Raw genomic sequence first — 27389 nt, 5'->3', positions numbered from 1 at the left:
AAAAAAAAGTGAAAGGGCAGGCCTGATAGCTCAGTGGACTAAAGCGCCTGCTTAGGCAGGTTCAGGGACCAGGGCACCTGAGATGGTAACTGAGACTGGGCATGATGGTACATATTTGTAACCCCAGTGCTTGGGAGGCTGCAAACAGGAGGATCACTACGAGCCCAATGTATGTAGTGAGACCCTGTACTAAATACATTTTTTAAAAAGTGAACAGATTTGACAAAGATATCAGGTCCTCCAAGGATAAAAGTAGAACAGCTTTAAAAATTAAAAGGAACAAAAATAAGACATGACTAATCATTAGCAGGTAAGACACAGAGCCCAGACCAACAGAAAAAAGAAAAATGTCCATCAATCTGACAGTTTAATTTGAACAACTAAATAGTTTGAGAATGGGAAATGAAAGAAACACATAACTTGTAATGTCAAACAAGGTTTTTCCTTATTTATTTGTTTTAATTTATATATCTGGTATGCAGCTTGGACTCATGGTGATCCTTCTGTTTTCAGCCTTCCCAGCACTGGGACTACAGGTGTGCATGACCATGCCTGGATTGGGTCAGTGGCTTAGTGTGCCTGGGGGCAGAGCTGGAGTGGCATGTGGTACTGGGGATCGAATCTTCGTTCTTGTGCTTGCCTAAGCAGGTGCTTATCCACTGAACTATCTCACCGGCCCTGTTTATTTTTTTTGAGATAGGGTCTTGCTAGGTAGTTCAGGATGATCTTAAAACTCAATACACAGTCCAGGCTGGACTCAAACTGATGATCCTACTGTTTCAGCCTCCCAAGTGCTGGGCCTACAGATAGGTGCCACAACTGTCCCAGTAATTCTTTTTAGATGCCCACTGGTTTCCTTAGTGACGTCTGAGAACAACCAATCCTTAACCTTAAGGTTTTTTTTTTCCCCTGCCTTCTTGCCTTGTAGCACTCACAAATATGAAAAAGCAAAGTTTTTTTCTTTCTCTCTTTTGTCTTTTTGAGACAAGATCTCACTATGCAGTTCAGGCTGGCCTTGAACTCACAATGATACTCCTGCCTCAGCCTCCTGGGTGCTGGGATTATAGACGTGCACTACCATGTCTAGCATGAGAAAGCAAAGTTTCTTAAGTAAAAAATATAGAAGGCCAAGCCTTTATAAACAAAACCCTGATAGCACAGGAAATACTACAAAGAATCAAAAACTGCGATCACATATTAAAAAGCTTATACAGAGCAAACGAAACCATTAACAGAGTAGAGATAATCCACAGAATGGGAAAAAAAAATGTTACCAACTATTCCTCAGACAAAAATATCTAGAATATATAAAGAACTCAAAACAAAAATAGGACCCCAAATTTAGTTGCCTTGTTTGTTTTTGGTCTTTTTTTGATTTTACTGTATTTTTTTGGTTGAACTGTTTTTTTAGGAGAGGTTTATTTTTTGTTTTTGGTGCCAAGGACCGAACCCAGGGCTTTCAGCTTGGGGATTTAAAGAACCAATACAAAACATGAGCCTCTGAAATGAAGTCACTTCTCAAATGAAGTACAAACAATGAATACATCTATGAAAAGATAACAAACATCTCTGGTCATTAAGAAATACAAATTAAAACAACACTGAGATTCCATGTCACTCTATTATCAAGAAAACAATCAATAACAAATGCTGGTGAGGCTGTGGGGAAAAAAAGAACTTTTTCCACTGATGGTGTGAGTGCAGACTGGCACAGAGTGTAGATTGGTACAATCATAGAAATCAGTATGGATGTTCCTCAAAAAGCTAAAACCAGAGGTTCAACTTAACCCAGCTATTCCCCTTCTTGGTTACCTTCCAGAGACAAAAGCATTATACCATAGCAATGTACACACATCCATGTTTATAGCAACACAATTTGTAAGAGCTAAGTCTTAGAAATAGCTTAGATGCCAATCAATAGATGAATAAAGAAAATGTGGCTTTTACTACAACAGTACTACATTGCCACAATGAAGGATAAACCTGAGACATTTTTAGGTAAATGGATGCACCATTAGAACATAATTTTAAATGACAAACTGGACACACATGTTTAAATTCTTAATTGTTTCTCTTGTGTGAGAAACTGAAAGGGTAAATATAAGGACCAAAATGGATGATGCATACTATGAAATAGGAAGAAAATGTTCAAATAGGAAGGGGAACAAGGGAGGGGGATGAGAGAAGGGAAAGAAGTAAAAAGAAAAAATATAGAAGGAAAAAATGGAAAAAAGTTTTGCAAATGGGGTGGGGAAGAAGGGATGAAGAGAGAGGAGGGGAATGGGGGAAAAAAGGGAAGAATCAAGACATAATATGTTCAGATACAAATTCCCTGATATTTATGTTATTACGCATATAAAAAATATAGCAATAAAATTAATACTAAAAATTACAGGTTATATAGTCAATATAACACGGCTATGATTATAAAGTGATTTCCTTAAAAACTTGTTTTCTAGAAAGGAATAGATTACAGAATGTAAAAGAACGAATCTCTAAGGGTAGGGTTCCAGAAATTCCTCCATATATACTGAAACTGAAGCTAATAAAAGAAAGTACTGCAAAGTATCATATAAATAATTCATGTGAATAATAACCTTGTTTGTGGCACAGAACATCTTAAAAAGAACTGAAAGTAGCACTGTAACCACAGCATAATTTTTTGTAACCATCTTCATTTTGCCTATCCAGCAGTAATAAAATACAAGTTAATTTCATTCCTAAGTCTGAACTGTCTCATAATACAGACAGAGAATGATGAACAAAATGCAAACAATTCTTTTTGCACATATGTGTGTCTGTAGATTTTCTTTTTAAATGTATTTAGTACAAGGTCCACAGGGTCTCACTACATAGATGAGACTTCTAGTGATTCTCCTGTTTTCAGCCTCCCAAGTGCTGGGATTACAGGTGCACTACCATGCCTAGTCTCAATTGCCATCTCAGCACAACCTGGTCCCTTTGCTCTGTCTAAGCAGGTGCTTTAGTCAGTGGAGCTATCTGGACAGTCCTCTGTAATTTTTATTGACTGTGGAATTCAAGAGGGTTAGGTCTCATGAGCTGCATCTTATCATTGCCATCTCCTTGGGACTTTCATCCCTCTCTCAACCCTTTTGCTCTTTAACAACACTCCAAATCCCTTTCCTTTCTTATACAAGCATGTTCCACCTCTCTCTCCACCCTGTTTACGCTATCTCAGCTTTGTTGACCTTTACCAATCTATTCTGGTAAGCTTTACTTACATTGGTAAGTACTTTTAAAAGGCATATACTTTAAATTTACCTGGGAAGCCTGTTAAATTTGTGTCTGACAAGAGCACACTTCCCACCACATTTTTCACATGAATACTCAAGTTCTTCTGCCTATGAAAAGACAAGAAGGAAAAATAAAGGATGAGACTGAATGAGTATTAAGGCAATATATACAAACAATTTTCTCTAACCTTACTAGTTCACCAGAATGATAAATCTGAACCAGTTTAAATTTTGTACTTTGAGCCACAACTAGCAAATCAAGTCTGAATCTTTAAAATAGTTATCATATGATAACCTATTTACAATTCCTAATTCCTTCTTTACCAAGGAAACATCTCAACTTATGACAGTAAGTACTCTTAAAAAGTCTGCAGATTCGCACTTTTCTCCAGGGATACACATGAACTGCTGAAGAGTATATCTAGATTGTAACATTTGGCTATAGCATAGACGAGATCACCTTCAGTTTAGGTGGAGTTCTTGATCTGTAACTCTACCCCTTTCTTATAATGGACATCAATCTTCTGGTGACAGCCCACTAAGGATAACTGCTCTAAAAGGACCAAAGTTTAGGGTGGATATCATTACCTAGAGAAAACTGAAACAAAAAAATCCTTAAAAACATGGGAATAATGATACAAAGAATAATCTTCAGCCTATGATAATTATAGAAATAGTAGAGAATGAATAAAAAAAAAGGATCTTTGGGTACAGCTGAACACATCATTTAAATAATAGATTTTTTTTTAAATCTTAGGAAGACAACAGTGCCGATTTACTAACAATAAAACAAGGACCATTAGTATATAGGTGAAGAGGGACCCTAGTAAATTACCAACAGTTATAAGATCTGCTATACAACAGGTCTGATTAGGGTCTGTTGAATACTTTTTGAATACCTATGAGGGTATATCATAGACACAGACATTTATCTATAGCTCTGGATAAGCATGGTCCTTCCCTTCTTGCTCCTGCTGTACACATAGCTAAGGAAATGCGGAATATTTTTATACACTTTGGCTCTCAGTATACCAACTTAGTGCTACTACCAATTTTAATTTGATATGAAATTTTAACATGTCACCTCAAATGCTTTAAATTAGTATTTTTAATGAATAATGAACCACTTCTAACCTTGTCTAAAATAGCTGCTGCTGAATTAAAGATATAATCTGTTTAGCTTTCTGCTTCGCTAAGTTATAGTCAGATTTATCAAGCTTTGTAAAATAAATATTTACAAATTCTTCTCATCTATTTTCCTTGGAATAATGTGGTTGAAATTCTGCCTTAAAATTACAACTTAAAGCACTCAGCAGCCTGAGGCAGAAGGATTGCCATGAATTCAAGACTAGTCCAGGCTACATAGTAAGTTCAAGGCAGGCTGAACTACATAGGAAGGCCCTTTCACAGAAACAAACAAACAAAAAAAAAAAACAAAAGAAAATCCCTCCCAAACAAACAAAAAACCTCAACAGCTTAAACCACAATTACTTATGATATGTAAAATACAGTTTTGTGAAAATATCAAAAGTATTACCCTAAAGAAGAGATCAAGAGAATCTTGAATTGAACGAGGAGGGAGTGGTTTTTTCTTTCGAGGAAGGTCGATGGAGAGGTCATTAAACTGTTCTTTTTTGGGGATAGTCTCTCCACATCTGTAGGAATAAAAAGATAAATACAAATATTGAAGGCAATGAAAAAAATGCAAATATTCCTCCCTACAAAAATGCTGCTGACACAGTACAGTAAACATAAGAAATAGACATTTGATTCAATCCCTAGTCCCACCTACCCCACTCCCACAGCCATAGGATACAATGAGCCTAAGACTGAGTCCAGGCATGGTGGTACAAGCCTGTAATCACAGTATTGGGGAGGCTGAAAACAGGATCACTAGGAGTCTGAGCTGCATAGTGAGACCCTGTGCCAAATACACAAACGGAAGAAAAAAAAAAAAAGAAAGAAAGAAAGAAAGAAAGAGAAAGAGAGAGAAGAAAGAGACAACATTTCAGACATTCTCTTTTCTTTTCTTTTTTTTAATAGTGCTGGGGATTGAACCCAGAGCCTCATGCATGCTACACAAATGTTCTGCCACTGAGTCCACCCTAGGCCTTTTAAATTCTATTCTTAGTGCAGCTAAATTGCCTGGGGTTGGCCCATACTTGGGCTCCTCCTGTCTTATCCTCCAAGAAGCTTGGACTACAGGTGAGAACTACCATGCCCAGCAAGACTTTTTTCGTGTTTACTTTAAACTTTATTAATACAGATAAACTTTCAATTGCAGTTATGTATGGATTTTCTTAAAGCGCCAAGTTTAAGATTTTTGTATTTTTAAAATACTCCAAACTTTAAAAAGCTAAAATGTAAAATCATATACATAGAAAAGTAAACCAAGTTATGCTTTACAGTTTGGAGAATTAGCAGAGTTAACATATCTACATATTCACTACTCAAATCAAGAAACACAACACTATCAACTCCCTAGCAGCCTCCTCAAATACTTCTTTCCCAATCACTACTCCTTTTCCACAAAAAGTAACCTATTTTGATTTCTAACACTGTGGTTTGAGTTTTACCTGTTTTTGAATATTTTTTTCCTCTTTTTGAATCTTATACAATCATACAGTATGCTTTCTTTAATCAAGCCTCTTTGTTCAACATGATTAGAAGATTCAACTCTGGCTGAAGCATCAATCTGTATGACTAATACATAATTATAATACTACTGAGGGAGATTTAGATTTTTCTTTTTTTGTCTATATAAATATTATCACTCTGACAATTCTATGTGTTCTCAACACACAGGTATAGGCACTTCTGTTAGGTAGCACAACTTGTTTGGTTATTGGAAACACTTTTTTTTTTTTTTTTACATTTATTTAGTGTGTGTGTGTGTGTGTGTGTGTGTGTGTCCAGCTCAGCCCACCAGGGGGCGGGGCTGGCTGGCATGTGGTGCTGGGGGATCGAACCGCGGTCCCTGTGCTTTGCCAAGCTTGTTCTAAGTAGGTGCTTTAGACCACTGAGCCATCTCTCCAGCCCCTGGAAACACTTTCATATAATTTTTTTAAAAGGACTCAGAGATCAAAACATAATATTCAATTTACCCGAAGGTAAATTTATTTATTTTTAGACAGTTTTAGCCAGCTGCTTTTCCTGTATCCCCATATCAACATTTTTAATAATAATAGATTCTCAGTCCCTATTTATATTACTACAGTTGAAGACTGTGGTAAGAAAATGTGTTTTTATTCAATAAATATTAATGTAGTCTCTGGCAAAATTTGCATAATTCTATATATTTGAGTATGGGTAGAATCTATGACACAATGAGTTATCACTCCTATGATGATGATACTTAACATGGCTAAGAGATTTTGCAGATATTACAAGTTACTAATTTCAACTTTGACTTAATCAAAATGGAGATTATCCATGTGGGTCAGATCAAATCACAAATGCCCCTAGGTCAAGAGTACAAATAGGAAATGCGGGCTTAGAAATCAAAGATGTGCTCCTGCTGGTCTGGAAAAGACAAAATAGCATTGCTATGAACTATGGGGTGACACAGCAAAGAACTGAAGTAAGTTTTATGAAATCAATTATCCCAGCTCACAGCCACCAAGAAAATGTGGCTATCAGTGCTGTAACCGCAAAGACCCGACTTCTGCCCATGATCATAAAGAACTAAAAAGATCTTGGACTCCAAATGAGAACACAGGCTTGATTCCAGCTGTACACTCTGAGTACAGAAGCTGGCCACTGTACCCAGATTTCTGATGCATAACACCATGAGTTAATAAGTGTTGTTTCAAGCTAGTATGGTTGATGAAATTTGTTAGACATCACTGAAAAACTAATATAGCTTTCTATACACTTGAAACTAGTCTAGGCACGGGGATGAATAGCAGTGAGTAAATAAGCAAAAAACCCAAAGTATTACCTCTTCTTATGATGCTTTCATTGTACTGGGGAGAGATAATGACGGACACACAAGTAAAATACATGTTAGATAATGACACAGGATAAGGAAGAAAAATAGTAGGAAAGAAAGAAGAGAAGGGTCAGAATAAGAAGGTTAGAACTTCAGAATGGCAAGAAAATGTCTATGTGAGCAAATGGTCTTTATTTTTTGGTGCTGGTCATTGAAGCCAGGACCTTTTATCTGTTAAACACATTCAATCATTGAGTTACACTGCCAGCAGAGATTATATATGTATGTGTGTGTGTGTGTGTGTGTGTGTGTGTGTGTGTATATATATTTTTTTTTTTTTAAAAGACAGGGTCTCGCTATGTAGTTCATACTGGACCTGAACTCACTCTGTAGCCTATGCTGACCTCGAACTCATGATAATCCTTCTGCTTTAGCCTCCCAAGTGCTGGGATTACAGGCATGCACCACCACACCTGGCTATATAGTTTTACAGGGCTGAATAAATTATTCCATTTAGAAAGGATCACTCTAGCTAATATGTTCAGCTGAAAGAATTTGATGACAGGTCAGATGTGGAGTATGAGAGAAAGAGTTAAACAATGTACTTTACAGCGGGAGGTACAGCTCAGCAATACAATGCCTGCCTGGCAAGTACAAGGCCCTGAGTTTCATTCCCAATACTACAAACTAAAAGAAAACAAAACATATATATATTTCAGAAGGGGACATAAGAATTAAGAGGTGTTACATATATGTACCTATTCCCCATGATGAATGCAATCAGTATGTACTGCAAATATGTACTAATAAAAAAAGTACACCTCATTTTTAGGCTGATGAACACTATGGACTGTGATTAATGACAGGAAAGATTGTAGAATGAGTTTTGAGAGGAACACTGAGTACTTAGTTTTAGATATTTTAAGTTCTTTGAATGGAATGTTCATAAGAATTCTTCAGTTAAGAATATATTAACAGCCCTGGCGTGATTCTGTCTTGCATGTCTGTTCTGTGGAGCAGTACTCATTCACTTCCATCCGTGTTCTCTCCCACCTAAGTGTACACCACCACTCCATGGAAGATTTGATGGATGTGGACATGAGCCCCCTGAGGCCCCAGAACTATCTCTTCAGTTGTGAACTAAAGGCTGACAAAGATTACCATTTTAAGGTGGATAAGGATGAAAATGAGCACCAGTTGTCATTAAGAACGGTCAGTTTAGCGGCTGGAGCACAGGATGAAATGCACATTGTTGAAGTAGAGGCTATGAATTATGAAGGCAGTCCAACTAAAGTAACACTGGCAACTTTGAAAATGTCTGTACAGCCAACAGTTTCCCTTGGGGACATTGAAATTACACCACCTGTTGACTTAAGGTTGAAGTGTGGTTCAGGGCCTGTGCATATTAGTGGACAGCATTTAGTAGCTGTGGAAGAAGATGTAGAGTCAGAAGAGGAAGAGGAAGAAGATGTAAAACTCTAAGTATATCTGGAAAGTGATCTGCCCTTGAAGGTGGCAGTGAGGTTCCACAGAAACAAGTAAAACCCGCTGCTGATGAAGACGAACAGGATGATGAGGATGAGGATGACGACGACGATGATTCTGATGATGAAGAAACTGAAGAGAAACCTCCAGTGAAGAAATCATTATGAAATACTCCACCCAAAATGCACAAAAATCAAATCAGAATGGAAAAGACTCAAAACCGTCAACACTAAGATCAAAAGGGCAGGAATCCTTCAAGACACAGGAAAAGAGTCCTAGAAGACCCAAAGGACATAGTTTTGTAGAAGACATTAAAGCAAAAATGCAAGCAAGTATAGAAAAAGGTGGTTCTCGTCCCAAGGTGGAAGCCAAATTCATCAATTATGTGAAGAATTGCTTCCAGATGACTCACCAGGAGGCTATTCAAGATCTCTGGCAGGGGAGGAAGTCTTTTTTTTTTTTATATTTATTTATTTTTATTTATTACATTTATTTATTGTGTGTGTGTGTGTGGCCAGCTCAGCCCACCAGGGGGCGGGGCTGGCTGGCATGTGGTGCTGGAGGATCGAACCGAGGTCCCTGTGCTTTGCCAAGCTTGTTTCAAGTAGGTGCTTTAGACCACTGAGCCATCTCTCCAGCCCAGGAAGTCTTTTTAAGAAAACAGTTTGAACAGTTTGTTAAAGTTTTCCATCTTCTTTCATTTCTGTAACAGTTGCTATCTGGTTATCCTTTTCATAATGCAAGGTGAGAACTTTCCCTACCATGTTTGATAAATGTTGTACAGGTCCCATTGCCAAGAATGTGTTGCCTGAAATGCCTGTTTAGTTTTTAAACACGGAACTGCACCCTTTACTTGGTTTTAAGTATGTATGGAATGTTATGGTAAGACATAGCAGTGGTAGTCAGACATGCAACAAATATACATGTGAAATAAACTCAGTATTTTAATAAAGTAAAAAAAAAAAGAATATTATTAACAAAATGAAGTGCCTAATAAAAAGCAGCCAACTTAAACTATTATGTAATAGTTTAAAAGTTAACTACACTTGTCAAATTGGTCAGACAAATCTACAGCCAGAGAAGATAAACATGTAACTTACAATTTAAAGGACAAAGTACATGAAATCTTGCATCAGCCAGAAAGTTATGTGTTTAAAGCACTGTCCCAGGGAAAATAATAAAATAATAAAACAAAAATATAAAAATAAAACAAGTGAAGAAGGCCTTCAAGGAGCTAAGTGTACTGTTGTTGCTGTGACCTCAGGCAGGCTTATCTGCCATGACCTATGTCATAAATGGTGCTACTGTCCAGCCTGGTCAATACTGGTATGCATACATCCTACGATCTCATACTATTTCCTCCACTGGGGCGCACACTTCAACTCTACACCCAATATCTGAGTGCTGCACACTTACGCCAGATTGCCATTCGCACAGCACAGTAGCTACTACTTCATACAGTTTCCTTTCTCTGTATGCTGATTCAATGATCCCACCGACTGTCTCCTGGCCAGACATCAGTGTGGAAGTGTTGAGCTGCCAAGGGTCATTTCCAATTTCAGGTAAACTTTTTTTAAAAACATTTATTTGTGTGTGTGTATGTGTGGCCAGCTCAGCCCACCAGGGGGTGGGGCTGGCTGGCATGTGGTGCTGGGGGATCGAACCGCAGTCCCTGTGCTTTGCCAAGCTTGTTCCAAGTAGGTGCTTTAGACCACTGAGCCATCTCCCCAGCCCTCAGGTAAATTTTTATCAAAATAAATTTGAATCATATCCTCATAATTAAAAACATTTGAAACCTTTGATTCTCTGATTTGTACCAAATTTTTTTTAGAAAGTGCATTAGAAGGAAAAGACAGATAGCCATCTACTGTAGTATTAAATGCGCTTGAGCTCTCGGCTTTTTCTTCAGAAAATCATATATCCACCAGGGGGAAGCAACACCAAGGACATCTAGAGAGGAAGAAATATCACAGACTTGACATGCAAAACACACTCTCCCTCTCTCAGTACCAAGGACTGAATGTGAACCCAAGGAGCTCTACCACTGAGCTACACCCCCAGCCCTTTTAACTTTATGACTCACTAAATTGTCCAGGCTGGCCTTGAACTTGTGGATCTTCTGTCTCAACCTCCTAAGTAACTGAGATTACAGGCAAGCACAAACTAGTATCTTTGCAGTATCTACATGCACATTTAAAATTCTAGTCAAAAACACTAGAATGTTATAACTATCACTTTGAGAAATCTAAGAAAAATAAGTGAAAGGCAAAAGAACTGCAGAATCAAAATGTGGGTTTTGAATATTTCTGAAGAAAATTCTAAAGCAAAGGAAAGAGAGGCAGATTTAGAGAAGTTTCCTTGAGCAAAAGAAAAACAAATCTTCAATGCAAAGGTTTTATCATGTTATGGGCAAAATTAACAAAAACTATGACTACCTAGATATAAATTAGTGAAATGGAGAACTCTAAAAACAAAAATGCCACAAAATTTCACAAAGAAATATAAACAATTCACACTAAGTCAGATATCTTATGAGTGTCAGTGTAACAGGATAGATCAATGAGGCAGCCAGCATACATAATGTGTTAAGGGATAAAAAGACTAACATCATAATTCTGTGATGTGGGAAAGCCACAGAAATAATTGTCACCTATGAGATGGCTCTGAAGAATTCTATTTTCTCTCAAAAACATTTACTCAGGGGCTGGGGAGGTAGCTCAGTGGTCTAACTGTCTGACTGGCAAGCACAAGGACCAGGGTCAATACCCGATAATGCATGCTGTGCCACTGTGCTGGCCACAGAAAACGAAAGTGGTAGGGCATGCCTGTAATCTCAGCACTGTGGAGGCTGAGACAGGAGGCTCACTGAGTCTGAGCTGCATAGTAAAATCCTGAACCAAGTAAATAAATAAATAATTTATTTAAAAGATTCATTCAGAGATGCCCTATAGATGACTGAAAAATAATAAAACCTTTCAAAGAGAAATATATGCTATAAAGTCCTAATGACAAGTGTAGAAATTAACTAAATGTAGAGTCAGTCTGAATAATTATTAACATGCCTGGGCCGGGGAGATAGCTCAGTAGAATAAGCGCCTATCTGGCAAGCACAAGCTCCTGAATTCAATCCCCAGTACCAGAAAAAAAAAAAAAAAAGGAAAAACAATGCAAAAGTTAAAAATAATTCAAATGTCGATCAATTTCATAAAAAAGTGATTTCAATAAGACTAATTAGGCTCCACAAAACAAGAGGGTCTTCTTAGTGAAAAGGAAGAAAAAAGCAAGCACAGGGGCCAGAGAGATAGCTCAGAGGCATAAGCACATACCTGGCAAGCACAAGGACCCAAATTTGATCCCTGGCCCCACATGCCATGTCTACATGCTGTGCAGTCTCGGCCCCAGATCCCCAGGTGCGTATCATCTTGGCCCTGGATGCAGGCATCCACTGTGAGGTCCCAGAACCGGGTGTGGTGGCACATGCCTATAATCCCAGGACTCAGGAGTATGAGCCAGGAAGATCTGAGACCAGCCTGAGGGATACAAAAAGTGAGCACAAGGCCAGCCTGAAATGCACAGTGAGACCCTGTCTCAAAAAAAGGAAAAAAAAAAAGTATGTAACTATTTAAATTCTCCTTAGTTTTTTTTTTTTTTTTTTAGCCCATCAACCTTTCTACAGAAAGAAAAAGACTAAAAAGAGGTATGGTTATGGCTGGGCAGATAGCTCAGCAGTCTACAGCCCTGGTATGCTGTGCTGGCCCTGCCCCAGGAAACCCTGAGACTGATACTGAGACCCAGCGTGGTGGTATACGCCTGTAATCCCAGCTTTTAAGAGGCTGAAAATAGAAGAATCACAAAATTAGTGAGACCCTGTAGATCCTGCAGACCGACCAAAGAGGTATGGGCTTTTATTTTCTTAATAGCGGCTTTACATTTCTTCCATGGCACAGGAAGGAGGAATAGCATTTGTTATGTCACAAGAAAATTTTAATAACTTGCCATAAGGACCTGGGGGCGTTCTTAGAGACTACTTACGCTTTACAAATAATGGAGTGCTGAACTTCAAACTCTAAATTAGTAATAACAGGGCAAGTATATACTCTGGTAGCTGAAATATCTGGTGAACTTTCTTCTCCAGGAGTAGGTTCAGTCTTCCAAGTTTTATTTAATTTTTCCATATCCTCTTTTAGCTGGTCCAAACATTGACTTAAAAATTCGTGAGCATCCTAGAAAGATATTATCACATCAAAACATTTCTTATCATGGTAATAACAACAACAAAGTAATTTATATATAAAAATTAAAGTACTTGGAAGTCAGAGAAATTAAGTGAGCAAAGTCAGATTTATTCTAAGAAGGAATTTGGGGAACACAGTTTGTGATTAAAAACAAATGATAGCGAGGTGTGATAGCACACATCTGAAATCCTAGTGCTCAAGAGGCTGAGGCAGGAGGATGGTCTTTGAATGACGCTGGTGTGGGCTACAGAGTGAGCTCAAGGCCAACCTGAAATACACAGTAAACAAAAACCAAACAAAACAAACCAACCAACCAAAACCTCTTTAGCCTGTCCTCAAAAATGAATGACATGAGACAGAGGCGTATATATGACAAACTCAGTGGTAGAGGACTGGTGTAAGACATTGGGTTCAATCCCCATAATCACTAAAACAGCAAACAAGACACCAAAAAACTGTAAGTAAAAATAAATTGTAGATTTCATATTCTTAGATATTTAATTGTATTAGTCTGAATGAATTAATGACTCTTCACTTTGCTAAAAAAATGTCATTTTTCACAGGCAAAGGATACCTGTATATTAGAATATGCGTAGAAGAGTCACACTGAACCTTAGTGTAACTCCCCAAGGTTTTTTTTTTTTTTTTTTTGTGGAACCGGGGTTTTGAACTCAGGCCCTTGTGCTTGCCAGGCAAGCGCTTATTCTACTGAGTCATTTCCCTGGCCCCCTCCCCAGGGTTTTTAATCCATGATGATCACACTACACAGATAATATCTTCAAACAAAAATCAGGTTAAACATTAAAACTTTTTAATTTTTCCCTATTTCTAAAACATTCAGTAACAATTAGTACTCACATTCTGCATATAGCCAGAGAATCTCTCTGCTGTAGCTGAGATGGCATTTTTAACCTTCTTGAGTAAATCTTTTTTGGTCTCTGAATTACAGTTATCTTTCTTAACAAGCAAGTGTGCAAAACGCCTGGAAAAACAAAAGGAGCAAGGTCAGCATATTTCACAAGATACTGAATAGCATATTTTGAGCACTACTAATAATGGTATAATTTTTTTTTTAAATATTTATTTATTTATTTATTTTGTGTGTGTGGCCAGCTCAGCCCACCAGGGGGCGGGCTGGCTGGCATGTGGTGCTGGGGGATTGAACTGTGGTCCCTGTGCTTTGCTCAGCTTAGCTTGTTCTAGGTAGGTGCTTTAGACCACTGAGCCATCTCACCAGCCCAATAATGGTATAATCTTAAGTGTTTAAAATTCCATTATTCTATAATCAATGAAGTAAATTGGTTACTCAGGACATAGCAATTACCTGATAAGTGCATTGAGTGGAATTTTCTTCCACGGGATACCTTGTTTAAGTAAGTCATTTGCAAACGACTGGAGTGAAAACAGAGATTGTAAAATAGCATTCATATAGCATGTATTTCCCAGGTTGGAGAATCTGAAAAGGAAAGAAACTATGAAATATGCTCATTATAGCAGAGGCAGCTCTGAAGTATGTTCAGCACAGGAATATAAATGGGTTCTCTACTTTGGCTTGCATCAGAATCAGCTGGAGGGCTTGTTAAACTTCGTATTATTTAACCCCAACCCAGAATTTCTGACTTGGGTCTGGACAGAGTAAGTGCAGAAAATATACACTTCTAACAACTTATTAGATGATGGTAATGCTGCTAATCTGCAAAGAACCACTTCAGAACCAACACATTATAGCATAACAACTTAGTTTCATCTAATGGAAAATTAGGCATTACATATAAAAAAAAATGAGACTTATAATACATGCAGCAAACTTTATTCAATTTTTGGTACCAGGAATTTGCGCTGGCCAGCCAAGTGCTGGAGTTACTGAACCCTGTTTTTTATTTTTTAAATGAAATTAGTACAGGGTCTACAGGATCTTACTACACAAATCAGGACTGATAGTGATCTTCCTGTTTTCAGCCTCCCAAGAGCTAGTATTACAGGCACACAAGACCACACCCAGTCTCAGGCCGGGCATCAAACCCGGTCACTGAGCCTGCCTAAGCAGGTGTTAGTCCTCTAAGCTATCTGGCCAGCCCTTGTTTTTGTTTTTTAGAGACAGGGCTTCACTATGCAGCCCAGCCTGGCCCTGAACTCTGATAATACTCTTGCCTGAGTTTTTTTGAGTGCTGACACCATGCCCAACTTGTAGCAAATATTTGTTCTAATTTGCCTTTTTTATTTTTTATTTTTATTTTTATTTTTGAGGCACCGGGGATTGAACTCGGGACCCTGTGCTTGCCAGACTGGCGTTTATTCTACTAAGCTATCTCCCTGAGCCTTGCCTTTATGTTTTCAATCATATAAAATTTAATTTTTATATAGCTAAATTTATCAGTCTTTTATTGAACCTTTCGATCTCGCTCTTTAATCTTGAATTTACAAAGCTTTCCCTATTGTAACATCTTCTCCCAAGGCTCACATAGGGTTTTCATTTTTGACACTCAGGAATCTAATTTATATGGAATTAATTCATTCCGAGTAAAGGGAATCGAACCCAGCTGTGCTTGCCAGGCAGGCACTGTGCAAGCTATATTCTTGGCCCCTGGAATTTATTTCTGCATACAGATAAAAGAATGGGCCAGGAAGGTAGCTCAGTAGAATAAGTGTTTGCCTGGCAAGCACAGGGTCCTGAGTTCGATCCCTGGTACCAAAGGGGGGGTGGGAACCAGATAAAAGATTCTATATTTTGTCTGAAGTGACTAGACAGTTATTTGATTTTGGTACCAAGGATTGAACTCATGATCTTGTACTTGCCAGGCAAGTGCTTATGCCGCTAAGCTACCTCCTTGGCCTTATACACAGTTACTTTAATTTTAAGCCTTCTTTGTTGGGCTGGCCTGATACTTCAGCCGACTAAAGTGGCTACTTAGGCAGAGCATAGCAGCTGGGGTTCAATCCCTGGTGTGTCATGCTAGACTTGCTTGTGGGGCGCAATGAGAAAGCAATTGAGACTGGGCATAGTGGCGTGCGCTTGTAGTCCCAGCACTTGGGAGGCAGAAAATAGGAGAATCACTATGAGTCCTATCTATGTAGTGAGACCCTGCAGACCCTGTCCTAAATACAGAAAAAATAAAAAGACTTCTTTGTTCCTCAATCAGGACTTTCTATTCTATTCCACGATCCATCCATGCATCAATATAGTCTCATTGTAACAAATTTATAGGGCCGGCCAGATAGCTCAGGAATTAAAGTGCCGGCTTAGGTGGGCACAGGGACCTGGGTTTGATCCCTGGCCCCTACCATGCCTAAGACTAGGCATCGAAGTGTGCACCTATAATCCCAATGCTTGGTAGGCTGGCAACAGGAAGATCAGTGAGTCTGACCTGTGTAGTGAGACCCTGTACTAAGTACACTAAAAAAAATTTATAATTATTTTTAAGTGTAGCACAAGGCTATTCTTTTTTTTTTGTTTTTTTTTTTTTCGGAACTGGTGATTGAACTCAGGCCCCTGCACTTGCCAGGCAAACACTTATTCCACTGAGCCATCTCCCTGGCCCCAATGCTATTTATTCTCTTTTGTAACTACTTCTATTTCAGGTTTTAAATTCACTTTGTAGCTCAGTCTAGCCTCAAACTCACAGTGATATTCCTGATTCAGCCTCCTGAGTGCCTGGTTCCTTATAACACTGTAGAGACAACTATATACAATATCTTGATTATGCTCAGATGTCCTAAAGAATAATGGATATTTTCTACGTATTTAAGTTTACATTGTGCCTACTGGTAGTATTTTACAGTTTTCTTTACTCAGGAACTTAAAAAGTCTTCTTAAATTATTCCTAAGTATTTTATCTTTTTTGTTGCTTAATTGGGTTTTCCTTTCTGTCTTCTAACTGGCCACAGTATTCATACTAACATGCATGTTAATTTTTTATTCTATCTAGCTAAGTGCTTTAACTGTTTTAGGTATGTTTCTCATTGATCACTAGGGTTTCTGGGTCTTTTTTCTTTTTTTTAAATTTAGGACAGGGTCTACAGGGTCTCACTACGTAGATCGGACTCAGTGATTCTCCTGTTTTTAGCCTTGCAAGTGCTGGGATTATAGGTGTGCACCAGCACACCCAGTCTCAATCCCCATCTCAGAGTGCCCTGTGGGTGGGGCTGGCAGGCATGCAGGGGATGGAACCCTGGCCACTGTGCTCTGCCTATGCAAGCGCTTTAGTTCACTAAGCTATCAGGCTGGCCTGGGTCTTTGATCTATAATTATTGTGCCTTATATTTTTCTCATCTAAGTGCATTCAGTAATACCTTCTATACAGTGTTCAACAAAGCAAAGTTGAACACTGTATAGCACAATTGTACAGTGTTCAACAAAGCAAAGTTGAACACTGTATAGCACAATTGACTTTACACAATTGTAAAGTCCTGATTGAGGAACAAAGAAGTCTTTTTATTTTTTCTGTATTTAGGACAGGGTCTGCAGGGTCTCACTACATAGATAGGACTCATAGTGATTCTCCTATTTTCTGCCTCCCAAGTGCTGGGACTACAAGCGCACGCCACTATGCCCAATTGTACTGAGCTCAATCCCCAATACTAGAAAAAACTAAACTAACACTACAAACCAGAAAAACAAAACTCAATCAATGAGACAAAAACAGTAAACATCCTAGACTTGTTCTTGATCCTAAGTAAAACACAAGGACTGAGGACTGACGTATATAGCCAATTAAGAAAGCATACATTAAAAAAAAAAAAAAAAAGCATACATGGCTTGTTATGTTCTGAAGCATTTTTAAAATCATAAATGGGCATATTTCGTCAAAAGCTTTTTAGGACATGAATAAAATAATAGAATTTTACTTCTCAGACCTATTAATCCAGTGGATCATCTGGGTTTTTTTGCGGAACTGGGGATTGAACTCAGGCCCTTGCACTTGCCAAAGCACTTACTCTACTGAGCTATCTGCCCAGCCCCACCAGTAGATTATCTGAATAATTTCCAAATTGAATTATCTTTACAATGCTGGCATAAACACATTTGGACATAATACATTATTATTTTTAGGATTTTTTGTGTATGCAGGATCTTATTACGCATCTCAGACTCGTAGTGATCCCTATTTTCAGCCTCCCTAGTGCTGGGATTACAGGCATGCGCCACCATGCCCAGGCTCTATCAAGTACTCAGTGTACCCAGGTGGGGCCAGTGCAGTATGTGGTGCCAGGGATTGAACCCAGGTACCTATGCTTACCTAAGCAAGCACTTAGTCCACTGAGCTATCTTGCCAGCCCTACATTATTATTTTTTAGATAAGAGTCTTTCTACATTCCTCAGGGTAGTCTTAAACTCCTGGGCCCAGCATACCTCCTTTGGGTTCTCACATGGCTGGGACTACAAGCACATGGCACCACAATGAGCCTGTGTATTTTTTACATGTGATACTGGAGTCTGTTTACAAGGATTACCAGTTTGTACTTCTTTTGATTGAGATATACTTATTTCACTAAACGCACGCATTAGATGTTTCGTTCATTTTCTATACTTTGAAACAATTTATGATATCTAAAAATGTCAACAAATTCCCCAGAGAAATCACTCAGGTGTGGTACTTTTTTGTGTGGGAACTCCCTGATAAATTTTTCTATGGAAAATGGCCTGAATTTTCTACTTTTTTTTTTTTTGGCGGAACCAGGGATTGAACTCAGGCCCTTCTGCTTGCCAGGCAAGCACTTATTCTACTGAGCTATCTCCCCAACCCCTGAATTTTCTACTTCTATGGGCTAAATCTGAGTAAATGGTATTTCATTTTAATTTTCAAATTCTTTTTGGCAAATACAAACTGTCTCAAATAATTTTTTAAATCAACAGGGCCTGGGGATTACCTCAGTGGTGGAAAGCCCTGGGTTTGGTCCTCAGCACCAAAATACTGAAAGGCTAAAAACTTTTATCAATAATTTTTAAAAAATTGGCCTTACTGATGGGTCTCCACCCATATAAAAATATGCCAAGTCATCATGGTGGCAATCCACATGGCCATAGTCACTCTGAGAATAATTTCTGTTTTCTCCTCCTCCCAGTCTAAACCTCAATTTCCTATCTCCTTTTCACAAGTGCCAACAATTCCCCAAACAGCTCTTGATACAATCACCTTAACCACTCCCAAAGTGTTACCACCAGCCTACCCTAAGAAATATATCATTCCGTGCCTCCTGTTCAGAGGGTTCTTGAATTCTCTTGAAGCTCTCCTGCACCCACAATAAAGGCTTCTTTATTTCTATCTTATCTCTCACTTGTGTCAACCGAAAAAACACTGACATCTCAAGAAGATATAGTACCATATGTATTACTAGTTTGGGAAAAGAACAAACTTAAGAATTGGTAGTGGAGGGCCCAGAAGATAGCTCAATGGCATAAGTACCTGCCTCGCAAGTACAAGGTCCTAAGTTTGCTCCCTGGTGCTACAAAAAGAAAAAAAAAAAATTGGTAGTGGGAGTTTCTACTGAATGTATGTTACTTTTGCACCACTGTCATGTCAGAGTATCTGAGACTCAACCCTCATAACTTATGGAACATTTGGACATTTTTTACTTTTGAGACAGGGTCTCACTATGTAGTTGAGGCTGGCCTTGAACTCACAGAAATCTTCCTGCCTCAGCCTCCCCAGTGCTAAGATTATAGGTGTGTGCCACCACACCTGATCTAAACTTTGATTTGTTAAACCACTACTCTTCAGAGTGCTATCTCATGCAATTCTCTTTTTATCTTTATTATTTTCTTATGCTTTCTTTTGGTTTGTCATTCTTTCCACTTAAAGTTCAGGAGTAATTTATTTTCGTTACACTGTGTTGTATGGTGTTTAAGGCTATTACCTTCTATAGGTTATAAGTATATATTTATATTTGTATTTCCACTAATTGTTCCAATCAGTGCCTTAAATGTATTAAAGATACTGCTATCAATACTTCCATTATCAGGGCCTGGGAAATGGCTCAGTGGAATAAGCGCTTCCCTAGCAAGCACAAGGGCCTGAGTTCAATCCCTGGTTCCGCAAAAAAAAAAAAAACAAAAAAAACCTTCCATTATCATTAATCTTTTAGAGCTTCTGTAATTTGTGTTCACTCAACACTCCGACCAGGGTTTTCAAAGCTTTTATGTAGAAGTCAACTTTTTAATATTTGGGTTTTTTTTTTTTTGGTACTGGGAATTGAACTCAGGGCCTTGTGCTTACTAGGCAGGCATTGTGCCACTAAGCCACATCCCCGGCACTTCAGTTTTCTTTTTAATTCCTAGTTCTATTTTACTCTGATCAAAAGCTGTCAACTACTACTCTACTTTATGAGGTCTACTGATTTCTTCTTTGTCCTCTAAGATGTTATCTTTATCTTTTGGGACTGTTTCATACAAAATGTACACACTTTATGAGAGTATAGCATTTAAAACCTATTCCTCAGGACTAACAGATTATGACGTTTACTTTTTATTTTATTTTTTATGGTGCCAATTTAAATATTTTTATTGAAGATATTGCATTTCCATTTATAGTACAGTGCTTAAAGTGCAATGCTGTTTCCCTGTGTACATGTTCCATTATTCAAGTATTAAGAATGCCCACTACTTTACTAAAGCAGCTCAACTTTTAACTGCCACAGAATTTGCTACAAATTTAGGCCCTTCAATTTTTTTTCCCATAATTTTATTGAGAAACAAATTGCAATGAGACAGTTGCAAGCCAAATTGGTAGGACAGTTTCAATGATTAACACATTGCATACATTCTTCCTAGTGGTTAATTGCTGTACAAGATGCGGACATGATATCTTATTTACAAACACCATTAGAACAAATCCCTCTATTCATTAAGAGAATGTAACTATATATCTAACCTAACCACTTTGAATACACAGATACAAAATGGACATTCAACTGTATACCCTTTTTTTTTTGTTAAGTTCCATTATTTGGATAGTATAGGTGTGTAAACTCAGCAAAATATTCTAAAAGAGTCCAGTAGCCCATAATAGCACTGGGTCTTACGCTTCACTGGCAATGTCAGAAATTGTTGACCTGAGTCCCCTTCAGCTCAACATAACAGCATGGCTTTACCTCTTATATTTCGTTTTTATACTTTTCTGCTGTATGGTTAAGACCAAGATAAAGCAGGACCTATGCAACAAGAGTTGTAGCTTTTGGGTCTGATAAGGTCAATGAAATCCCCTCAGGATTTATCCTGAGATCCTGTACCTCAGATTGTAGAACCTTTGTCAGTGTCAGCCATGTGGATGAGTCACGGCCATTGCTTGGCCAATGTGCTCTCTGTGAAAGCCTGAGTGAATGTTTTCTCACCATGTGACTCTCCTTAGGCACACTCTACATCATCCATCACTTTCCTCTTTGGCCCCATAATCTCCTTGATCAGAAAATTTGGGACACTGCCGAGTTACATGACGTTACAGTACAAATTCTCATATGTCCTGAGTCTTAACTGACCTTGGAAGGCTATAAGCCCTTCAATTTTACTGATTGCAGAAGAATGCTATATTTACATTTAGGGTTGACTTAATCAACCTCTTCGATGGTGGGTCTAGAGGAAGCACCACCAGAGGGAGGAGCTCCTCCACCAGGGAATTCCTTCAGGCCTGCCACCTGCACTCTGGTACAGCTTGGTGATGGAATTGCAGACTTTCTCCAGCTCCTGCCGATGCTCAAATTCTTCTTTCTCTGCAGTCTGATTCTTATCAAGCCATCTGACAATTTTGTTATACTTGTCAAGAATTTTCTGTTTATCTTCATCATTAATCTTGCCTTGAAGCTTCTCATCTTCAACAGTTGCTTTCATATTGAAAGCATAGGACTCCAATGAGTTCTTGGAGGACACTTTGCCCCTTTGCTTCTCATCTTCAGCTTTGTACTTCTCTGCTTCCTGGACCATACATACACTCTATGTCCTCCTTGCTCAAATGGCCCTTACTGTTAGTGATGGTAATCTTGTTCTCTTTTCCTGTACTTTTATCGACTGCAGAAACACTGAGGATGCCACTGGCATCAATATCAAAAGTTACTTCAATCTGAGGAACACCACGGGGTGCAGGAGGTATGGCTGTGAGTTCAAACTTGCCAAGCAGGTTGTTATCCTTGGCCATGGCCCGCTCACCTTCATATACCTGAATGAGCATGCCGGGCTGACTATCCGAGTAGGCAGTGAAGGTCTGGGCCTGCTTGGTAGGAATGGTGGTATTGTTATTTTCCATTGAAGAAGTCCTGCAAAAGCTTCTGGATCTTGGGGATATGGGTAGAACCACCCACCAGGACAATGTCATGGATCTGAGACTTGGCCAGTTTAGCATCTTGAAGAGTCTTTTCCACAAGGTCCAAAAAATATGGAATACTTCATGAATTTGCGTGTCATCCTTGCGCAGGGGCCATGCTAATCTTCTGTGTATCGTTCCAATTTTAGTATATGTGCTGCCGAAATGAGCACCATTACGTTTACTTATTTTTCTATTTCTCTCTTTCTCTCTCTCTCTTTTTTTTTTTTTTTGGTGGAACCGGGGATTGAACTCAGGCCCTTGAGCTTGCCTGGCAAGTGCTTATTCTACTGAGCCATCTCCCCGGCCCCTAGATACTTATTTTCCTACCCATGTTACCTGTCATTTTAAGAATGGTATGTTAGGGTTTCTGACTGTTACAAATATTTATTTTTCACTGCATCTTTTACAGTCTGTTTTATGAGTTGCAGTGTTAAATATTAATATATTCCTGTCATATTCATTGTGAATTTTGGCTCTCAGAATTTTAAAGTATTCTGCATGGTTAATGATTTATTTTATCAAGTACTAGGACTGCAACTCATGATTTTTTTCTCATTTTTTAGGTATCATTATTACTAGTAGTACATGTTTGTCAATCATGCAGATTTTTTTTTGAACATGAGCTGATTCTACTTATTTTATTTATTTATTTATTTATTTATTTTTGTGGAACTGGGGATTGAACTCAGGCCCTTGCGCTTGCTAGGGAAGCGCCCATTCCACTGAGCCATCTCCCCGGCCCCAATCATGCAAATTATAATCATCTTGGGGTGTGGTTACATGCACATACCACAGGTTCTGTTCTTTTTAAATCCTACTCCCCTGTTCCCCACCTTCCTCTTGCCTTCTGCAGTTCCCCTACACCATGTTTTACTCTTGTTGATATTAGCTCATATTGTGGCATACAATGTTTACATTAGTTGAGGCTATTAGATTCCCGTACATGATGCATCTTTATTCTACCTACTTCACTTGCTCCATCTTACCCATTGCCCTTTACCCCTTGGACCAGTTCCCTATTGCAAGAAATCAATCTTCTTGTCCCCTTCTATCCACCTTTATTATTTTCTTTTTACTATGCTTCACTCAAATGAGAGGTACTACATGGTATGAAAGCTTGTGTGTATGGTTTATCTCATGTTTTATTTTTAGGTGCATTATATTTTCTTGGTATATTCATTTTCCTACAAATGTCTCAAATTGTCATTCTTTATTAGCTGAATAAGATTGTATTATAGGGCCAGCCTGATAGCTCAGAAGACTAAAGTGCCTGCTTAGGCAGAGCGCAGCGGCCTGGGTTCAATCGCCAGAGTGCCTGCCGGCCCTGCCAATGGGGCACAATGACAACTGAGTCTGGGCACACACCTGTAACCCCAGCACTTGGGAGGCTGAAAACAGGAGAATCACTATGAGTCTGATCTATGTAGTGAGACCCTGTCCTACATACAGAAAAAGAAAAAAGATAACATTTTCTTTATCTAGTTGTGTAACTCATGATACATTTATTTATTTATTATTTAAAAATTTTTTTTTATTTTTATTTATTTGAGAGAGAGAGAGAGAGAGAGAGAGAGAGAGAGAGAGAGAGAGGGGTGTGTGTGTGTGTGTGGCCAGCTCAGCCCACCAGGGGGCGGGGCCGGCTGGCATGTGGTGCTGGGGGATTGAACCGCGGTCCCTGATGCCTTGCCAAGCTTGTTCCAAGTAGGTGCTTTAGACCACTGAGCCATCTCTCCAGCCCTATTTATTTATTATTTGATACAGGGTCCACTACACAGTTCACACTCCTAGGGATCTTCCTGTCTCAGTCCTTAGTGCTGGGATTACAGGTGTACTCCACCACTTCTGCTTTTGGGGCCAGCATGGTGCATCTGGGGTTTCGGGGCCAGCCCAGTACATCCAGGGTTCCAGGGCCAGCATGGGTCCTTGCGCTTGCCAGGCAGGTGCTTAGAGAGGCTGTTATCTCCACAGCCCTAACTTATGATTTTTTTATTGTTCCCATCTGCTTGTTAAATATGTTTCCTTCCTTTTATTATAAAACTTTCCGAATTGCATTATTTTCACAGGTGAATTAAGCCATTTATATGTCCTGACATGACTGACACATTTAGTCTTAACTGCCATGTTATTATTTTTCTTTATCTGCTACGTCCTTTAGAAAAGTTTTTTTTCGGTTTCAGTAGGCTTATATTTGTTACAGTTATTGTATGTACACTTAAAATTTACACCACCATTAACCTTTTTCTTCATTTTTAAAATCTAAATTATCCATTTTAAATGGCATCCTTTACATCTATCACCTGTGAAAACAATTATCTTATTCTACTTCTACCTCTCTATTCCCATTTTATTTGGTTGGAGCCTCACTGCCATATCAGAAGATTTTCTTTTTTCATATATTTTAGTGAAGGGTCTACAGGGTGTTCAGGGTCTCACTACCAGATCGGACTCCTGTTTACAGCCTCCCAAGAGCACGCCCCACCACGCCCAGTCTCATTTGCTAACTCTGCACGACCTGGGGGCGGGGCTGGCATGGCAGGCCAGGGACGCAACCCCCAGATCCTAAGCAGGCACTTTAATCTGCTGAGCTATTTGGCCTACCCTAGAACACAAGATGTTTACATGCAGATTTCTGCTGTTCCCACCAGTGCATCTTGGATCTCTTAATGAACAGAGGTAACAGCTTCCATCTCTCTTGTGCTACTCTGAGGCACCTAGGGTGGACGGCACCCAACTTCTGTAGAGTCCGCAGGAAGGTCCTCCAGTTCCCAAAGCAACAGTAACAACTCACTCAGCTGGTAGTTCTGGGGTAGGCAATTTGGTGAGTATAATAAAAACTTCAAAATGCCTTCCTTAGTTTTAATAATTCTACTTCTAAGAATCTAAAGTATACAACTGTTCCATCAGGAAAAGTATTAAAAAACACATGTACATGTATAAAAATGTTCTTTCCAGCTTAGACTGCAAGTAGAACACAAATCTGGATGCATGCTAACTGGCTGAAAATTGTATATTAATTATATAAAGGCTGTCATGGGTTAATATACAATGAAACAGAAAATAAAAGTGCATTACGTGAGAGTGGGTAAGAATGCAACTAAGGTTCAACTTCCTGAATTTACCACTGCCATCATACTATCTCACTTTTTGTTTTGTTTTGGAATTTTGAGACAGGGTCTCGCTATGTAGTGCAGACAGGCCTTAAACTGGCAGCCATCCTCCTGCCTAAGCCTCCTGAGTAGTGGAATCACAAGGGTTTACCACCACCAACCCTGGCTTGACCATACCACTTTAAGCAAGTGAATTAACTTCACTAAACTTTATTCATTATAAAAGCATATTTTTAATATATACAGAGATGCTGCAACAGCTAAAAAAACTATACAAAAGATTTTTTTATACAAAAGATTAAACAGTCTTTTATATGTATTGTATGGAGATGACAGCTACTATTATATTACAGTTCTTAAACTATAACTTTTTTTTTTGGTCCTTTTGAGACAAGGTCTTGCTATGCCGCTCAGGCTGGCCTTGCGCTCACTTTGTAGCACAGGCTAGTCTCCTACCCTCAGCCATCCTCCTGCCTCAGCCTCCTGAGTGCTGGGATTATAGGTATGCGCCACCATGCCCAGCCTATGACCCCATTTTTGTGTTTAATAAGAATATAATGATAAAAGTACTGGGATGATTAGATAACAAATTTAATTTTGAAAGTACCTCTAAAAAAAAAAAAAAAGTACCTCTAGTATAATTTCATGTATGTGCTGAAGAACATTTTTCTCCCTTAAAATAATATATGTATTTCTCCATGTATTTCAAAGTTTAAAAATTGTTGAGATCAGATAATGAACTTCACATTATTTATGGATTTGGTAAATCTTTAAAGAATTATTTAATATGGTGTACAGAGGTTGACAAAGGTTCTTGCTATGTAGTTCAGGCCAGTCTCAAAATTTGTAGTGGCGATCCTCCTGCCTCAGGCTCTTCAGTGCTGGGACTACAAACCTGTACCACCATGTCCAGAAAGTTATCTCATTTCTGAGATTTCTCAGTATTTTAAAACTATAGTTAATCTGACTTTCCTTTTTTAACATCACATAAGTCAGTTGAATCACCTTATTAAAAAAAAATATTTTTTGAAAAGCATTCACCTACCCTTGTAGTTGCTGCTGTTGGTGAGAGGAAAGGGGCACTCTTGGTTTGTTCCAGCCAGTATAATCTTGGTTACATCGCAGTTTTTTAACAGAAAGAGGAACTGGCTGAGGAAGAAATCCCAAACTTCTTTTGGCAGAGGGAGTTTGGCTTGAAACATTAGTCCTATAAAAAAAAAAGAATAAATATACAAGCTCTTTTTTTTTTGGTACTGGAGATCAAACTCAGGACCCTGCACTTGCTAGGCAGGTGCTTAAGCTGCTGAGCTATCTCCCCAGCTCACAAGATAAGTTTTGTATGCTATTTTCTCCCCTGAAGTAGATTCCTAGTAGTCAATCTCTAAGGAAAAAAAATTTTAATTTAGGAAAATATTTGTGATATGGATCACTGGGGGAAGACAATGCAAACTAAGTCTGTTGACAGGATGCTGAAGAAGCTTAAGAATATACTGCAGAGGGTCAGGGAGATGGCTTAGTAGAATAAGCGCTTCCCTGGCAAGTGCAAGGGCCTGAGTTCAATCCCCAGTTCTGAGAAAAAATAAATAAATAAATTTTTTTAAAAAAGAATATACTACATATATTAAATTCACAACCAAGATAATCCAACTTGATGGCTTAAGGAAAAGCCCCCCCCCATGAATATTACACATTAATTTATCTAATCTTGGGCAGATTTACGCAGTCAACTTTTCCCACTACTAGAAATAATATAACAAATACTTTTTACCCAAGCTCTTTGGAGAAATCCTCTATTTTAAAGTTTAAGATCGATTTTTTTTTTTTTTTGGCGGAACCAGGGATTGAACTCGGGCCTTTGTGCTTGCCAGGGAAGTGCTTATTCCACTGAGCCATCTCCCTGGCCCAGGATCAAAAATATTTGGGATACTTTTAATTACATAAAATGGACATACTCTTATCAAATCTTATAAAAAAGAGAAGAGTCAAATCCACATAATTAGGAATGAAAAGGGTGAAATCACAATGGATCCTGCAGCCAGAAGATGCAAGCTAATAACATAGAAAATGCAGAAGAAATAAAAGAT

At 38.6% G+C, this 27389-nt stretch overlaps 1 protein-coding gene, 1 non-coding gene and 1 pseudogene across 2 annotated transcripts in view; 1 reads left to right on the top strand and 2 right to left on the bottom strand.

The window, feature by feature from the left end:
• Positions 1-4796: 4796 nt before the first annotated feature.
• Usp37 (ubiquitin specific peptidase 37) overlaps positions 4797-27389 on the bottom strand; it is a 56285-nt gene continuing 33692 nt past the window's right edge. Inside the window, exons 10-14 of the mRNA XM_023723028.1 lie at positions 26351-26512; positions 14230-14361; positions 13764-13887; positions 12768-12893; positions 4797-4909 (exon numbers count right to left, since the gene is read on the bottom strand). Coding sequence (XP_023578796.1) covers positions 4874-4909; positions 12768-12893; positions 13764-13887; positions 14230-14361; positions 26351-26512 — 580 coding nt within the window. The 3' untranslated portion in view covers positions 4797-4873. The remainder of the gene's footprint in view (positions 4910-12767; positions 12894-13763; positions 13888-14229; positions 14362-26350; positions 26513-27389) is intronic.
• Positions 8260-10115, top strand: LOC105743070 (annotated as a pseudogene).
• On the bottom strand, positions 22262-22368 carry LOC111818587. The gene has a single exon (XR_002822543.1). It is a non-coding gene; the product is annotated as a U6 spliceosomal RNA (small nuclear RNA).

Source organism: Octodon degus, unplaced genomic scaffold (genome assembly GCF_000260255.1).
Source record: "Octodon degus isolate 3935 unplaced genomic scaffold, OctDeg1.0 scaffold00096, whole genome shotgun sequence".
NCBI classification, from domain to species: Eukaryota; Metazoa; Chordata; class Mammalia; order Rodentia; family Octodontidae; genus Octodon; species Octodon degus.
This window is presented reverse-complemented; position numbering and strand designations above follow the sequence as displayed.